Source organism: Filicampus tigris, chromosome 5 (genome assembly GCF_054856515.1).
Source record: "Filicampus tigris isolate MCC_2025a chromosome 5, RoL_Ftig_1.0, whole genome shotgun sequence".
NCBI lineage: Eukaryota > Metazoa > Chordata > Actinopteri > Syngnathiformes > Syngnathidae > Filicampus > Filicampus tigris.
In genome coordinates this window covers 8,933,692-8,947,558 of record NC_141221.1, presented here as the reverse complement: position 1 = coordinate 8,947,558, position 13,867 = coordinate 8,933,692, and the positions used below count along the sequence as shown (strand labels likewise).

Genomic DNA, 13,867 nt, shown 5'->3' with positions numbered 1-13,867 from the left:
GTGTACGTACAGATGTGAGAGTGACTCATACCAATCGAAGCCTTGTAAAAACAATTCAGCTTCAATTAATGTTTTCAATTAAACCAATAACTCATGAAAGACAGCCAATATTCTCTCCTGTCGTCCTTTTAATCAAAAGTAAGCTTCATAACTTGTCATCATGACTGCTAACCAATCAATGTTCCCTTTTAACTGAACAAAGCCTCTTTTTTTCTGAACGTACCATCAGTTGGCTTTTTGATATTTTTCCAATGTAATATTCAAACTTGGTAAATCTCGAGTTAGGTGTAGTAACCTGCAGAAATATGATAGCCTGAACACCTTATTACAGTTGCTTACTTCCTGTGCTGTCCCTGCCTGCATTCTCCCATTGCAGACCCTGGAAGAGCTGGCACATCTCTCTGCATCGCTGTGTTGGCTACCATGGTGACCCGATAGGAGGCTGTCCCCCGGCAACAATGTCTCGGCCCAGAGCCGACACACACTGTCCTTACAGCTGGTGAGCAGCACATTGCACACAGAACCCCTGTAACGAGAGAGTAAAGGTCACGTCATTAAAGAAGGTCAGTGGGGGTGTTAAGGTCAAGTGCTTCTCAGGGGAAGACACAATCAGTCAGTTCTGGAATTCAGTAAACATCAATACATTTTCAATTACATCTAAGAACAATTATAAGTCTTCAATAACATTAAAATGGATGCTTTTGGAATGTGACTCATTCCAAAGCCATCATAATGTAAGCTTCATAATTGAGTATCAATGGACAAAGGGTTGATACCTTTTATTTTAATTTTGTTATACAAGTCTTAACTTCTTTACATTTGTTTTAGTACTTTAAAATGTTAAATGTTTGAGCCTGGAACTAATTGATTCACTTTCCATTAGATTGCAATAACTTTAAATGGGTTGCGTTTGACTTGAGTTTCAACTGTCTAGTGAGTAGTGATGGGAATCAAAAACTGGTTCTTTCCCAGTAATTCGATTCCGCTGAAGCGTTTATTTACTTACCTGATGATTCCACTTCTCATTCCTCTTGAATCTCAAATGAGCGATGACGTCCCATGAAAGAAGTGTATTTTGGTTTTAAATGTTTCCAACATGGAGCCCAGGCAGAAGCACTCTGAGGTTTTGTTATATTTCACGTGAAAACATGACACCGGCCCTATTTATAAAGTTTTTATTTCATCCTAGGTGGGGGATATTTCCGATAAACAGGAGGAACATCTTTTGAATTATCATATCTAATTTTATCAAAAGATCAATACGATAAATAAGGAACTGAATAATTAAGCAGTATAGACATTGTAATCGGAATTGCTAAATTCTTATCAATTCCCATCATTGTGAGAATATGAAGATAATTTAAATGTTTTACAAATATTGAAGGCTACAGTAGAGTGTATGTTGGGGGGGGGGTTTGCTGGATGCCATAATACATGTAGTCCTCCCTATGCATATCACAGAACACAGAAGAAGCGTGGATCCTCACTCCCTCTCTTTTGTAAGTTGACCTTATAAACATTTGTTTCAGTTTGTCGAAGTTGGTAGTCACTAACATTTGAAATGATAGGCGGGCCGGCCTATAGGCGATTACTATTTGGTACTCCGGCTGTAGGCGCAAGGCAATTAAACAGACCGCAAATTTTTGGGGAAAATGCCCAGCTCTGCTTATAAACCTTTAAAACCCTCACAGGACAAGCAAATCTAATATCCTAATAATAATAATAATAATACTACTACTACTAATAATAATAATATAATATTCCTAGCACTTCATACCAGTAGAGCAATATTCCTGAAATGCTCAGGGCTGACCATAATCAAGCATAACATACGAACCCGCATCATGTGCTTGTTGTGTTTGGTTTGTTACTGCTGTATCCTGCATCTCTAAACAGCTTAGTAGGCCCCAGGTTACCATTGTCAAGGCAAACTGGCTGTTGGCCCTCGGCACGACATAGCTGGCAAAGACCAGTGCAAATCCTTCCTTTGGGCCAAAGTTTGGGCCCACAATTGTCGGTTCACAACAAAAGGAGAAGTGACTCAATTCAAGTGTTAGGTTTGTTCAGTGGTACTCAATTTTCTCATGTGCAAATTGTGTGTAATTAATTCAATTAATTGTTCACTCTCACGTCCAGGAATGTCGCCCGGGGCAGAATGCTTCACCTCTCAAAAGAAGAAACAACAAATACACCAATTACCCTGCTTGGCGGTTGTGCTGTACCCTTCAGGAGGTCAAAGTGCTGCTCAACGTGCCAACTACTTTGGAAAACAAGAGGTTCCTTTGGCAAATTGGCATACGTAAAAAAATATATAAATACTGCATAAAATACATGGCAAAATCCAATATCTCTGCTTTAAGATATAGATATATATATATATATATATTCTTTAAGTTAGGTTGATGTGGTCTCCTGTAATGTTAAGTATATAGCCTAACAATGACTGAAAATGTTTTAGTTTGAACAAAGTCAAGAATTTCCATGTACCAAGTCCGACTGCTAAATGCAGGTCAAAACTGTGTGGCTAAATTTACTATTAACATATTAATTGAGCTGATTTAAACATAAAATGTCAAAGTATAGATCCATGTTTCTGGTGCTAAATGGACGGAATGATGTTGCTAACGTTTTAATTTTTTTTTGTCATACATAGTTTTCAGACAACATTACATTATCTTAAAAGCACCCCTGGCAGGCTCTCTGGAAAAGTGAAGTTAAGTGTATGCCATTGCTTTTTCTACGATACATGACGCATGGCTGGTCACCTTACTATGTGACAAACTAAAAAAGCAAAACACACCGTAATTCCAGTAAAACTGGCTCCAAACAAGGTAGTTGAAAGTTCTGTAGTTTCAGCCAAAGCTACATTGCGCAACCCTTTCAGGTTTGTGTTCAGTTGCAGAGCTTTCCATTATAGGCACATGAGCATAAAAACAGAATTGTCTAAATGCTATCTCTCTAGTTTGCATACCGTGGCATATACTTGCTGGTCTTTCTCCAGGAAAAGCCAATAACAGAACGTGGATGGGCCAGGTACACAAAGGAAAAGGCAATCTCTCCCTGGGAGTCGACACTGGATTCTGGAGGTGTGAAAAGTCGGAAACTTCCAGACTTCCACTTACTAGTGCTGTACCACACCTTCACTAGGCAGTCATCCTGGGGGGGAAAAAAACAGGCAAATACAGGACCTATGCTGGGTTTATTTCAACAAAAATATAAATTTAACCACAATACTTTTTTTCGACTAATCAGAAATCAAATCACGGGTAATCTCATTTACCTGACCAGCAGTAGCAAAGAATTCTCCATCAGGAGAAAACTTCATTAAACTGACTGGAGAGGCTGTCCTGTAGAGAAACAAAGTTGTAATTTTAACCGCCATTGTTCTGTAATGCCTAAAAAAAAGTAAAGCTTAATATGAATTTAACACAATATATTCCATGTAACACCTAGTAGAATTGGCAATGTATGTACTGGTGCTGGCCACGCGTTTTATAGATTCATATTACGGAAAAAGTGCCATAAAAACAAAGTAATTAACTACCAGTGACTTACTTGCTTTGCCAGATAGACCTCCAAGTACAATGACAGTCTCTTATTTCTGCCTGCTTTCCTCCTTGAGCGTCTTTCCCACTATCAAAATGAGACCATAGCTGCAGGCAACTGGAGCCTGTTAAAAGCATGCTCCCTGCACAGATAAAACAGAAACACACACTTGGAATCAACAACAAAATGCCTTTAATGTAAACCAAGTGATTTTGTGGGCAGGCCTCACAAGTACCTTTGGGGTGCCATGCCAGGTTACGCACCATAGACTGCAAAACAAACTGGCCAGTCTTCTGCCATTGGCAGTTCAACTTCTGTGTGCAAACAGAGACTAATATTAGCATGTAAAATGTGACACATGTGAGCAGGCCAGAGTGCAGAAGCTACCGCTGTAATACCCCGAAGCAATTGCAATGAAAAAGGTAATGTCCAAAACATTTTTAGACTTGCTTCCTTGGCGTTCAGCAACACTTCTGCATGGGTGTCACAACAGGAATGATTGATGAAAGCATGCTATTGTGTCATATTTTATTGCTTGTTTCACTGAGGTATACTCGTAGAATAATAAAGGAACAACATATGGCTGCTTAATTTAAAACTTGATGGGGCTTTGTCAAGTCATTTTCATGACCTGCGGAGGTCTTTGATGGAAATTTCACAATACGATGAAAAGGCTACTCACTGTCAGTGATATGTCTTTTGGATCAGGATGCTGAACTGGCTCAAAAACGCATATGATGCTTCCATAGGAAGCTGCAATCTGTCAGTAAACAAAAATGACATTAGTAAAGGTATTAAGGCCAGCAGGAAGACTAAAAAGTATAATTTCGTCATCGTTGATGAAAACAACACTGTGTGTAATACGAGTTAAGCGTAAAATCCACATGTTTTTGTCCATCTCACGGGGCGGCCATTTTGCCATTTGCTGTCGAGCGAAAATGACATCACCGTTGCACAGGGCTCAGGTAACGACCAATCATGACTCAGAAACAGGTAAGCCGTTTAAATGCAACATTAATCAGAATGCCATGTTTAGACTAGTGAATGCGTGTAGAACATATTATGCAATGAATCCTTTTGGGTTGACTTCTTTAAAAGAATAATAGTCACACACATGGATTTTTTGAAAACGTTAATTGCCTTAAACACCGGTAAATGTTTTTTCCCCCCCAAAATAATGTAAAACACGGCTAGTTACACAGCAGCCTTGCAGAAAAGTCACTGATCGCTGTGTCTGGTTCGTGCATGATCTTTCTTAATGTGAATGCGTATTGATGTCACCCTTTATGCACTTGAAAATGGCAGCGTCCTGCCATATCCGGGAGGATATAGCAGACGCAGATTAATTGCATGACAAATGCTGAATATATACAAAGCAAGTTAAAAATGCCTCAAGCCTATAAAAAGTTATTGAGTCAGCCCTACAATGCCTACCATGTAAACTTCTCCTTAATGATTCATTCAGGACTACAAGTGCCTTCCACAGTTTACAATATTCAGCAGAACTATCAGGTGGCATTTTCGATAGCAATGAACACAAAGAACAATTTCTTATTCAAGCACAGGGCTCTGGTCGTGCAGGCTGTCTCTCTAACGGTGTAATTACTATGCACAACAATGTCAAGTGCCTCATGCATACATGCAGCGTGCGTGCATGAATGGACAGAAGCACATTTGCACAATGACCTTTAATTATATTTTTAATCAATGTTGAACCCACTGTGAAATCACTTTTACTCAATGCTAATTATTTGCTTTAAAAGCATCCTGTTCCGTCTCTGTAGTTTTGCTCTTTGTTCACATTGTTTCTTTATTCCAAATGAAAACGACCTAGCGTTGGACTTATTTTACAACACATGACTGGTGTGTGTTGTTGTTTTCTTGACGTAAAATTGTTCAGCCAATTGGAAAGAGGGTAAAAAGAAAGACCTGCAAGGTCCACGGGCCATGCTGCAGCCATGTGAGGTGAGTTCAGAGCCAGTGGAATTGGATTTAAGATCACGAGGTGACTGATAAAAGACTGTGTAGTGTGTAAGCACATTTTCAATGACTTAATTCTTTATTTCGAACATGGCTGTGAATGGCGTAAGAAAAGGACTATTGTATTTTTCGGCAAATACTTTTGTTGCATTATCGTCAATGGCCACCTTCTTTAGCATGCTTATTTACCCTAGTCATGACAACTAATGTGTGACGTATCACTAGTTTAGCATGCAGCTTCTGCCACGACAAGGGTGAACTATTTACAGTAGCTAAAGGCGCAATAACTGATCAGGATTCTACCTTTGGCCAACGCGGGATTCTAGTTGAGGTAAGACATATTAAAAAGAAAAACTTCAGAATCCGACTATAACTTGTTTGCTGCCGTAAACACAGGTTGAGTTCGGAAATTCACTGTGACGCCCTAACACAACTCTGAGAGTATGTCTGGAGGTGAATCCAATCTCTATTTTTTGGTCCAACTTATACAAGGGAGTGACATCTGTTTTTTTCTTCTTCATGATGATTTTTTGACAGGTGCGACTTATACTCCAGGGCAATTTATAGTCTAAAAAATAAAATTTTTAAATTGGTTGGGATCTTAAAATCAGCATGTTGTGCGTACCCAATTTACAGAGAAAGAAGTCAGAATGTAACGAGAATAAAGTCATAATATTCTTAGAAATGTCAAAATATTATGAGACTATGAGAAAAAAAAATCACATGTCTACAAGAAAAGGGCTGTAATGCTACAAGAGTTCTTTTCTTTTGTAAAAAAAAAAAACACACACAAATGTAATCTGATATTCAACAGTCCTTATCTTAAATTTGATCCCGCATAGTATTGACTCCTTATTTTATAACAGTGGATTCACTGGAAATCTTAGCTGTGCAGGGACACACAGCACATGTTCTTTTACCCCGGCCGCCCCCCTTTTGTTTTTTTTTAAGTAACCAAGGCGTATGACAAACAATGTGACAGTCATGAGCATTGATGAGATGGAACTAATGCCATTATCATGACAAAGTATGTAGCCTTTGCTACGTATAATTTCCAGTTGTGTCTCTTGAAAATGTAGAAAAAATTCATCGTTGAAAGTAACAAAAATGTGGCATCACCGGGAAGTTGACGCGACAGTACCTGTCCTCCCTGCAGTGAGCAGTCGACACACCCCACCTGGATATTTCCATGTTTGGCTCCTGGGATTATCTGCACTCGTTCAAAGTCACTGCCCAAAATGACCACGTCACAACCAGAAGCATAGGCCTATGGAGACATTTTTTAAGCAGAGCAAGGAGAGGAAGAAGTGGGGAGTTAGGGCTGCACAACCGCGAAAAAACACGCAATATGGTTGTTGATTATATTGATCTCGATATTACTGCGATATTTAACATAGACCTAAAGAAATGATGCTTTTATTATCTCATGAAATAAGTTTTTTTTTTTACATTGTTTGTAACAAAATAAGCAAGCTCAATGTGTTCTTAGCTAATTAATTTTAATTCTCTTAGATAATGATAATTGGGTGGTGATGCACATTTCAGTTTGCATCTGATTGGGCAAATTTAGATAAAAGCAAACAATTCCATGATAAAATTATCGCATGTCTTTGCCATATGCATAGTGCAAAGGTTAATGTCGCAATATTGGTATTTTTTCTATATATTGTGCAGCCCTAGTGAGGACGAGGTCAAACAGATAAGATTAAACCTTGACATTCACTTTGACTGTGCTTCCTACCAAACGATGAGGGACAGAAAGTCACCCAACTGATCTACCCTATTACACAAACAGTCAAGCAGCACTACCAGCTCAGAAGATGTCAAATGTTTGCATTTTCAGGCCTCTAAAAGCTGTTGTCATGCACACGCATGGCTGAAATGACAGTTTTTTGTGTAAACGGACCCAGCCCGCTATTAATCTCGTAACTAAGAACTTATCAGCCAAAACCGCTTGGAGCAACTGGAACTGCCTGTTAGCCAAACTGTACCTTTACTCTACATAAGTTTACTGAACTGAAAGTGCCGCAAAAATGCTTGAAACAAATCACTTTGCCAGAGTGGCTTGGAGAGAAATATGTCAAAATTGCTGTAACTTACCGTGAATGGTACATTGTTGACGCTCCCTACAGAGAAACAATTGTCCCCGGGGTTAACTGCCCCTGTGAGGACCTGATGAAGATTCATGACCCTGGTGAATGCTTCTTTTCCTCCTACTTTTTCCCAACAGTCTTCATCGTCATCGGTGGCCTAAAATGAGATGCAGCCAGGCCCTAAGAGAGAGAGGAAAGGAGGGACCAATGAAGTATGATGACATAAACAGAGAATGTTTTTGTAACCAACCGTCAAGCCGTGAACATACCACCGACTGATTCAGGTTATCAGTGCATCACGGGAGGATGGAGGTACAAATGTTCAAATTATGGTTCTATGGTTGTCATCGTCAAAATGAACATGTAAAACACACCTTGAGAGGTAATGCTTTAGGTGCACATTGAGCTAAAGCCTACGATGATGGTTTTGTTTATCTTCCTAGGAGGTAAAATATGAGTTGAATTCCAAAGTACACCACTTTTAGGGAGTTCAACTACATTGTTGGCACAGGAATGCTTTCAACATAAGACCAAATTAATTATCGCTTTGTACAATAATGCCTGGAACCACCTCAAATAAACACATATTGCGTTTTGATCTATTTAGCCTCATTTAAAGGGGAAGTCAACCCATTTCAAGAAAATGTTCTATGCACGTCCACTAGTCTAAACACGGTGCTCTGGTTAATATTACGTTTGTGGAATATGAATTAAGTAGTCAAATGTAATTAAACTGTATACTTGCTTTTAAGACAAGAGTTGGTGAGCTACATGGTTATTTTTGTGTTTTTTTTTTTTTTTTTAAATACTGGTATTTTTAAAAAATGGTATCGAGCCATTTTTGTCGCCGGAAAATCACGGTACGGTATCCCGTGCAACACTATCCTGGTGTATTTGGTCAATCTGCGCATGTCAAAATAATTTGTTCCGATTGAAAGCGTGATGCATGAACACACAAATCCTAACCGGATCAATATTTTTAGTGTCCATGAAAACAGTGCAACATAATCTTAATTTTGATCTGAACTCAGATCGGATTAAAGAAATTGTCCATGTAAATGTAGCCACTGTGGCAGGGTTTACTTTCTGGGTTTGGATTTGACACATCTGTCAGATAAGAGGATTTGAATATGGGCCGTCAATATTGTGACAGGCTGAACAATTAAATGCTCTTCCACCAGATGTCAGAAGGAACAATTTACCTGTGTATGCATAAGCACCTGTTCCCATTCACATTACAGAATAGCAGACCTGTATTCAACTAAACAGGCCTAGATTTAACACCAAGTCAATTTGTGGGTAAATTGAGACAACATCATGAGCTTGTGAATATATTTTTTCCAAAAATGAGACCGGTAGCACAGTCAGCTGCAAAATAACCAAATCCATTTTCGAAATTAGTTTTGTTCCCCAAATCCCATACTGTGACAACCGCACATTACTGTAAAGAACATTTTTGACTTAGACTTCCCCTTTAAAATATATTGTTTTAAGATACTATTCTGTACACTGGTTCAATAAAAAACAGACATAGCACATATTTTGTCCCTTTTTTTTTTTTAAATGGCATTTCTCTCATACAATCGGTTCTGAAGTGCGCAGTTCTATGTGACACTAGTCCTCAGTAGCACTGACAACAAAATTGTGGCTCCAACATTGTTTAAGTTGCCCATCCCTGAGACAGATGGGTGCCATGTTCGCTTTGTGTGCTGAGCTGTAAATGAAATGAAAGAAATCCTGATCGGCGCAAACATATGACTTCGGGGAGGAAAATAAGTACAGCATTCGTTTAGCTTCTTCAGTGTACTCTGTGCTCAGCCTTGCCTGGGCGCTATGTATTTGGTGATCTTTTAAACTGCACCTACTTTGGTGTTGGGTATCCCAGGGGTCCACAGACTGCTAATGCATTTGTGTCTTTTATCATTTGTTCTGTGAATCACTTTGTGTTGAAAGTATGAAAGGTGCTATATAAATAAAGGTTTGATTTGATTTGATTTCAGGAGCTGCGATGGAAATCTAATAATAGATGGTCTCCAGATGGAAATTATGTTTATGCTAACTCTGGTGCAATAATGTGCCCATGTCTTTTAATCTTGGTTAACGCATGTACAGGATACACATTGTTCATGAATTTGAAAAAAAACAAATAGTCCACGATATATAGGATATACTGATTTATCGTATGAGATTTTTTTTTTTTTTAAATTGCATCTACAACTATTGTTATATCATGAAATAGGGCCGGGGCAATACCTTTTGTCCCAATCCGATACAGATCCCGATATTTGGGTTGCAATCCGATACGTATTGTGATACTTGCATATTATAAATATATATATTTTAAAAAACTGAGGCGCGCATTTCCAAAGTTTTAATTTAAGTGCCATTTGACACTTATTCAAGCATCGCAATTGAAAAGTGCATAAACTGCTACAGGAACTGTTCCTGATACACAGGAGTGCAATAAATAAAACTCAATTCACAAAGCTGAATTTTAAGAAACTCAAATGTTCCAAAAGTATGTTATACAACATGCAAAACAACATAATGCATCGAAAATATCCATACCTCATAAACGTATTGATACTTCATCAGCATTAAAAGTATCACGATACATCGCAAAACAAAATTTTTTCCCAGCCCTATCATAAAACTCTACTCAAAACAGTGAAAGAGAACCAGCGAAGGACTGCTTAATTTTGGGGTACCTGGCTACTATATCCCCTCTTAAAACACGCAATGCAATGGAACACAAGATGAGGCCCGCCATCTCATTGAGGAGCAAAACATGCCTAGGCAGGGGTCTTCAATCCTGCTCCTTGAGGGGCAGTGTCCTGCCTGTTTTCCCCATCTCTCCCTGCTGCAACACACCTGATTCAAATGATCAGGTAATCGGCAAGGTCTGCAGAAGCTGTATAACGATCCTGATCATTTGAATCAGGTGTGTGTTGCAACAGGGAGGGATGGAAAACAGGCAGAAGGCTGGCCCTCAAGGAACAGGATTGAAGACACCTGTGCTAAGGCATACCACTAATGACTGAGGCCATAGGCACTAATAGTGAATTGTATTTTGAATCACTTGTTTTTATTTGCTTAAAACGGTCCGTGGTGCAAAAAAGGTTGGGGACCGCTGTGTGGAAAAACTACAATGTCATGAACGATTAATTGACTTCAACTGGACTTTCATCACATTGTAGTTAACTACAAAAAACTATTTTGTCATTCCATAGTATACATTACCAGTCAAAAGTTTTTAACATACTTTCTCATGTTATTTAATAAGAAACCATCATCAAAACTTCTACTTTTGTGTCCTTGTTGTAATGAAAAATAACGACCTTGGCTCAATAAAAGTTGGAGAAAGTGTTCACTAGTGGACACTTCAAAATATAACCTTACTAGAACGTTTAGCCCGTTTAGCATGAAGTTCGAGAACACTGCTTTACAAATAATGTTCTGCTGGACTCAACGAGAAAAAGGGGATCAATCCCAAGTCCCGCTTCCTGTGCTGTTGCCACTCACGTGACAAGTCAGCAGCACATAAGAAACTAGGGCACAACCAGAGCACCACAACGCATTTAACGTTGTCTTCACAGCCATTTAGTCTTTTTACAACAAGGCTACGGTACCGGTCTTCGGACTTGTGTCAACTCTGCTGTCAAGTTTAGCTAACCACCGTCATTAATTATAAACTCATGTGCAACTAGTACTCACCTTGTGTCGCACGTTCCGATAGTGTCCCGCCGATGTTATGTTCACTGCCGATGCCTCCTCGCCGAGGCAGCTTTGTATTTAGGCTCTAATATAGCTGTTCGAGGAAGAGGTTCGAACTGGTACCAATTCGGTCCACTCACTTAGCTAGCGTTAGCGCACTAGCCCTTGGAAGCTCTCTTTTGCAGCTCACCGTAACACGGGCAGCTTTAGAGCACGTCTGACACATATTCAGCTCTCGAAAAGCCTCGGTTGCCTCAAATGTTGCTACTTCTCCAACGATTAACCACAAGGAGCCAACCTCCCCTCAAGGTTAGCAAATAGAAAGCTTCATCAGAGGAGCCTATGTTGGAGATGCGTCATGATAGCGACCGTGTCGCCGTAGTGCATCATGGGACTTGTAGTTGAATTCGTACAGCCGCGAGGACCGGTTCGCCAGTAATTACCCTACTGTACTATCACATTCCGTTTCCACCTCCGTGTTTACACATTAACTTGTGTAAACAAATAGCTAAAATGTCAACTAAACAGAAAGGTCATTCATTACAGTGAATTACAATTAGATAACATAAATACGATCGAACAGATACAAAAATATACACCATGTAAAGCTAAATTTGGAAGAAAAAAAAGTGGTCTACCTTTTATCTGTGTGGGGAAGTGCAATGTTTTGTGGTTTTTTTCTTCTTTTTTGGGGGGTGGGTGTGGGGTGCTTTTCTGGACCAGAAGCAGGCCAGAGGACATCATTAGAGGTGAGCATACATGCAAATGTTTTGCAGATAGACAAATACTCGGCAAAACACGATCATGTACATAGGTTAATTGAAAGCAAGCATATGTGGCAGGTAATCCTAATAACAGGTTCCTCGATATCTTGAATATAAATAATTTATTTTTTTCTTTCTTTTTTAAAATAAAATTTCTTCCAACTAAATTTTTGTAGATATTGATGATATAATCATTGTGTACAAATGATAAAGTGTATCTGTAATGTGATGGTTTTTGAATCATTAGATTTGAAGTCAGTGTTGAAGTGGTCGTGTGTGTAAAGAATAAGTGATCACAAGGTGTCACTGTTGCCTAATAATACTAATACACTGTATTAGACAGGGGTCACTAACCTTTTTGCAAGTGAGAGCTACTTGGCAACTGATTAGTGCAAAGGGCAACCAGTTTAATACACACTTTTAATATAACAAGTGTGATCCAATAACCTTTAATCATATATCTTTATTATGATGCATAATTAATGATATTCATTTATGTGAAGACACTGATCACGTTAATGATTTCTCACAATAATTAGGAACTACTGTATAGTAATTATCACTACCAGTTTACATTTCAAACGATCACTTAAACCTCAATCCCGTTCCTAGATAATTATGCCGTCCTATTACTGGTGAGCTATTTTTGGCACAGGCCCACAGGCTACCCAGATAGCAAAATAGGGGTAAATTAATGGTGAAATTTGGTTCGGCTTAAGTATTGAATCTAGGTTGACAGCTAAAGTAAAAATGACAAAATTACACAGAAAAATTACACAGAAAGTGTAAGGTTGATAAAATGTTGAGTCAATGTTTGATTTTCAACCACAAATCACACAATATCAATATTGATTCAACCATCATCTAAACCAGACTCTATATGCACATTTTAGTTGATTTTTAATTTAATCAATGTTAAGGAAACAGTATTGATTCAACCATCATCTCACTTGGCAGTGGCTAAGTCTATCTTTAAGCCACTGAGGGTGACCAGACCCAGTGTTTGAAATAAGTGATGCAGGATGTTTGTTCTTACAGGCGTTATTGACCTGACAGGTATAATTCAAATGGTAGACAAGTGATACATAATAGCTTTAAAAAAAAATACTAGTGACGGGGGAAAAAAAACTGTATTGCCCCTCTGTCTACTTGCACACCTGTGACCTGCTGAGTACCTCCAACTTAATAGGTTTGTGAACTTGTGAACAAATACAAAATGATGACACCTAACGGTCAACTTGGTGACTTACATATGCACATGGAATGGCTCCTAAAATCCACATGTTCATCCTGGCGAGCTTAACAACAATCTAAAAGATGGCCTTTTTTTTTTTTGGATGGACCATTTTTGAGTTAGAGCCCTGCACGGAAATGGTTTTGATGCAAGTGGACCAACACCACTGTGTTCAGGACAAAAAAAAGGCTGTCAGAAAAAGTGGTTTAAAAAAAAAAAAAATATATATATATATATATATATATATATATATATATATATATGTATATGTATGTATATGTACATCCATTATCTGTACCACTTCTCCTCACAAGGGTCGCGGGGCGTGCTGGAGCCTATCCCAGCAGTAGGCGGGGGACACCCTGAACTGGTTGCCAGCCAATCGCAGGGCATATATATATATATATATATATATATATATATATGTATGTATGTATGTATGTATGTATGTATATGTATGTATATATATATATATGTGTGTGTATGTGTATGTACATACACATATTTACGCTACAACTGGTAGCTTGTGTTCACAA

The 13,867-nt window shown here is 38.6% G+C and overlaps 1 protein-coding gene across 4 annotated transcripts in view; it reads right to left on the bottom strand.

Moving 5' to 3' along the window:
- Positions 1-11,724, bottom strand: part of dmxl1 (Dmx like 1) — a 48,386-nt gene extending 36,662 nt beyond the window's left edge. For all 4 annotated transcript variants that reach the window (XM_086030452.1, XM_086030454.1, XM_086030453.1 and 1 more), the window contains exons 1-9: positions 11,334-11,724; positions 7,627-7,799; positions 6,668-6,793; positions 4,229-4,306; positions 3,782-3,860; positions 3,556-3,688; positions 3,281-3,347; positions 2,972-3,156; positions 340-526 (exon numbers count right to left, since the gene is read on the bottom strand). In XM_086030452.1, coding sequence (XP_085886578.1) covers positions 340-526; positions 2,972-3,156; positions 3,281-3,347; positions 3,556-3,688; positions 3,782-3,860; positions 4,229-4,306; positions 6,668-6,793; positions 7,627-7,713 — 942 coding nt within the window. In that variant the 5' untranslated portion in view covers positions 7,714-7,799; positions 11,334-11,724. The remainder of the gene's footprint in view (positions 1-339; positions 527-2,971; positions 3,157-3,280; positions 3,348-3,555; positions 3,689-3,781; positions 3,861-4,228; positions 4,307-6,667; positions 6,794-7,626; positions 7,800-11,333) is intronic.
- Positions 11,725-13,867: the final 2,143 nt, after the last annotated feature.